Raw genomic sequence first — 4698 nt, forward strand, 5'->3', positions numbered from 1 at the left:
TTGCCCCCGACGCAATTTACTATTAATTTATACTGAATTAAGCGACTCCCTGTCTTATGCGACAAACGACTGTGAATTCTGGGTCCCAATTCGCTTTTCAGACTGTTTTTAACGACTTTGAGACGCTCCCCAGAAAATTTATACACGAAAGAGTTATTGTTTGTTATCTCGCGTGATGTTATTTGTGACGAGATTCAATTTGTTTACAAAACATGGCGGCTGAAAAAAGCAAAAAAAGAATCATTTTAACACTTGAACAGCGTTAAGGCCCTAGAAATGCTGGATCGGGGTAAACCAGCGTACAAAATTGCTCAGGACTTCGGTGTTAGCAAAACGCAAATTCAAAATTTACGCAAAAGGAAGTTGGAAGTTTTATCTGACTTTGAAAACAATGTTCCCGGTGAAACAAATTGACGTTGATATCTCACAGGAAATGAGGAAGTTAACACATTAACTTATGAATGGTTTAAAGATGCTGTTAATAGGAGAGTAAACATCACAGGGCCATTAATACAGGAGCAGGCCCTCAATTTTGCAGCAAAACAAGGAAATACATCATTTAAGGCCTCGAAAGAGAGTTTCATTAAGAGACATAGTATTTCATTTGGGTCTATGAGTGGTGAGAGGGGCGATGTAAAGCAGTCAACAATTTCTGAATGGACAGAAAAATTACCTACATTATGTGCAAACTATAAACCAGAAAATATTTTCAATGTGGATGAAACAGGTTTATTTTTTCGTGACAGTGGAGGTAATACTTATACAAATTGTAAAATGTTTCTGTTTTGACTTTTCATTTTTCTGTATAGTGACTTTAGTCAAAACAGAAACATTTTACTATTTGTCGACAACGCACCTTCACACCCCAAGGTCAACTTGAGTAATATCAAAGTACAATTTTTGTCGGCTAATACAACGTCTGTCACACAACCAATGGATCAGGGGATAATCCAGACAGTAAAACTCAAGTTCAGAAAACGTCAGGTAGGTTGTTTTTTCCGACATGAAAAATCACACACACATTATTTGAAGGCTAGGAAATCAATTTAAATTCTGCATGTAATAATTTCCTTTTTTGATTTGCAATAGAAATCTGCTTTTAATGTATAAATGCTAGTGTTGAGGTCAGGTGGATAATTATTTTTGTCTTTCTGTAAAATTTAATCTGCTTTTATGTAAGGCAGCATACTTTTAACGTATCAACTTGCGTTTCAACACATTTTTCTTTGTACATTTCAGTTACAACATATGATACCCGGTATGGAGCAACATCCAGCTATGCAGGGCAGTGAGCTTCTAAAACAAATAACAATCTTAGATGCAATTTACTGGCTAAGCAATTCAAGGTCAGAAGTCGAGAGAAGCACAATTGTAAAATGTTTTTTAAAAGCTGGATTCAGTTGATTGTGATTATACAAATAGTTCGGGCAGTGCTGTTTCTGTTACTGGTGTTGATGCCAATGACGATGATGATGAGGATGATGATGTCCCCTTAGCAGTAATGCAAAAGTCACACGAGCTTTTTGGGTGCGATTATAAAGACCTCACCAGAATTGACGAAGAATTGTTAACATGCAAAACACGAAATTCAAACTGGGATGCACCAATTGAAACTTTACTTTCACAATTTATACCAGAAAATTGTGCTTTCTCTGCCGGAATTGATGGTGATGATGATGACAGTGATGACAATGATAATGATTCATCAGTAAATGTACCGACTTACTCTGAGGCTTGTGACTTTGTTAATAAACTTAAAACTTTTGCGGTCAGTTTAGGAAATCAGACATTGGTTGATAACATTGTCAAATTTGATGATGAGCTGTGCAACGAGATCTTGAACAAACCGAAACAAACACAGATTACTGATTTCTTTGAAAAGAGAACAGTGTAATTTAATATTTCAAGTCACCACGAGATAATGCATTTAATATGAATTTTAATTAGTGTTACCAAGAGACAATGCATTTGATGTGAATTTTAATTAGTGTATAGATAGTTGAACTTTATCTAGTGATACATTTTTTATTTTTTTAACTCCATTTAACTGTCCTTTTTAATGATCTTAAAGTAAACTGGTAACATTTTAATGTTTTCAATGGTTTTATTGTTTTATCAAGTTACATTGTACTGTATTTTAAATGTTTTATCTTTTTAAATGCAATAAAAGAAATAGTTTATACATGTACAGATTCATGTACACTTTAAAACCAATGTTGGCAAATTTGGCAAGACTGGTTTAAGAGACTCCCTGTCATATGTGACCTTTTTTCTTGTTTCCCAAAGTAGGTCTCTTAAAACAGTCCCGACTGTATTTCAGTTTGGTCTACTCGAAAATCTCAGTCAAAAGGTTTGCTGTGTCTAAGTATGAAAAAACAGCATAGGCAACAGCATTGTGGATGACATGAAGACTGTAACAACAGCTCACATTTTTACTTTAAAAAAAGTCGAGCTAAAAATGATTCAATCTCCAAGGACCAGAGCTTTCTGATAAAGTAAAGCCCATCTTTCACATGTGTCACTATGTTTTAGTTTCAATGACTTAGATCAATAAATAACACTTTAGAGATACTTTTCCTAGTATCAAGTTTTCAAATTAATGACTGGAACAAAGTAACTTTTAAAATGACAATAAAAACAAGAACCTTTAAATTTTAATTGTGCTGAAAACTGTTCATTTTTTATTGCTTGATTTATATGCCAAACTGACCTTCCAACATATCTGAATTTCTAGTGCAGGGTGACCTTAGAACTTTTTATTTCAGCCTGCACATATGATACAAGGGCAGCATTGTCGCAAAACACGCCCGTCACAAGGATGTTTTTTTTTGTTTGTTTTTTGGGTTTTACGTCACATCAACACAGTATAGGTCATATCGCGACGCTCCAGCTTTACTGGTGGAGGAAGACCTCAGGTGCCCTTCCGTGCATTATTTCAGGCACGAACGGGCACCTGAGTAGAACCACCGACGTTCCGTCAGCTAGCTGGATAGCTTCCTCACATGAAAGAATCCAAAGTCCCTGTCGGGACTCGAACCCACAGCGGTGAGGGGCAAGTGGTTTGAAGTCAACGACCTTAACCACTCGGCCACGGACGCCACAAGGATGTGGGCATTATAGATGTGCATATATGAGATATGCTATGGGCAATATCTGGATATTTCATCATCTCTAGTGACCTTGACCTTGCAAATATTAACCTAAATTACATGTGTCACACTTGTTGTCATGATAGTTATCATTTGTGTTACAATCCATCAATAAATGATGACTAAATGGTCCCTGTACAAATCTTCTGTTTTATCTTAACTTTGACCTCTCTATGTGATCTTGACTTTGGTAGCAGGGATCTGGATTATGCGTGCAATACTCTGCCTCAAAATGTTGAACATTTGTGCCAAGTTATACTAAAATCCCCTGATGAATGTAGAAGTTTTGCTACAAACAAGCATTTTTCAATAACTTCAAAGTGTGACCTTGACCTTTAACCTAGAGACCTGGTTTATGTGCATGACACTGCTTCTTATAGTTGTGAACATTTCTATGAAGTTTCATTAGAATCCCTCCATGTATGTAGGAGGTGTGCTCTGGACAAAATCTATATTTTATCATCTTTAGTGACCTTGACCTTGCATATATTAATCTAAATTACATGGTTTAACCCATAGTCATGATAATGACCATTTGTGTTTCAAAACCTCAATTCGACTATATGGTCAGAATACACATTTTCATATTTTTCTCTGAACTTTGTTCCCTGTGTGACCTTGACCTTGGCTGCATGTGACACTCTGCCTCTACAATAGTGAACATTATTTTGTGCAAAGTTATATTGAAATCACAATAGTGAACATTTGTGCCAAGTTATATTGAAATCCCTCTATGCATGTAGAGGTTTTGTTCCGGACAAGTGATTTTCAATGACCTCTAAATGTGACCTTGACCTTTGACCTAGAGACCTGGTTCATGCACATAACACTGCTTCTTATAGTTGTGAACATTTCTATGAAGTTTCATTAGAATCCCTTCATGTGTGTGGACAAAATCTCTGTATCTTATCATCTGTATTGACCTTGACCTTGCATATATTAAACTAAATTATAGTTCGCACCCGTAGTCATGATAATGACCATTTGTGTTTCAATCCATCAATAAATGATGATTAAATGGTCCGAATACACATTTCCATATTTTTATCTGAGTTTTGACCACTATGTGTGTACTTGACCTTAGCTGCAGGGATCTAAATTTTGTGCCAAGTTATATGCATGTAGAAGTTTTGCTTCGGACATGCCTTTTTCAATGACCTCAAAGTGTGACCTTGACCTTTGACCTGTTTTATGCGCGGGACACAGCTTCTCATAGTGGTGAACATTTCTATGAAGTTTCATTAAAATTCCTCTATGCGTGTAGGAGATATGCTCTGGACAAATATTGGAAGCCGTCTAGCCGCTAAACCACCCGCCGGGGGGGAACTATAATACGACCTGTTTTTCAAATGGGCGTATAAAAGTCAAACTCATGAAATGGAACAAAGCCCACATAGACTAATACTATCAAATAAACATGGTCAAAGGCTGTATCACTTTGACATTCTACTTTATACTTTCAGAAAGGATCACTTAAAATAGAAGAATAAATTTGAAAAAAGTTCTACCCTGAACTAATTTTTGACCAAACCATGTACCAGTGTTAAAT

At 36.0% G+C, this 4698-nt stretch overlaps 1 protein-coding gene across 1 annotated transcript; it reads left to right on the forward strand.

Annotated features, from left to right (window-relative positions):
* Positions 1-798: 798 nt before the first annotated feature.
* On the forward strand, positions 799-2051 carry LOC132757442 (tigger transposable element-derived protein 4-like; the record flags this gene model as incomplete). The annotated part of the gene is made up of 3 exons (XM_060748725.1): positions 799-984; positions 1240-1400; positions 1435-2051. Coding segments are annotated over 3 exons (807 nt in total), but the record flags the coding sequence as incomplete, so codon positions are not given.
* Between the last annotated feature and the right edge of the window lie 2647 nt (positions 2052-4698).

Source organism: Ruditapes philippinarum, unplaced genomic scaffold (genome assembly GCF_026571515.1).
Source record: "Ruditapes philippinarum isolate M1 unplaced genomic scaffold, ASM2657151v2 ctg22_1_1_1_1, whole genome shotgun sequence".
NCBI classification, from domain to species: Eukaryota; Metazoa; Mollusca; class Bivalvia; order Venerida; family Veneridae; genus Ruditapes; species Ruditapes philippinarum.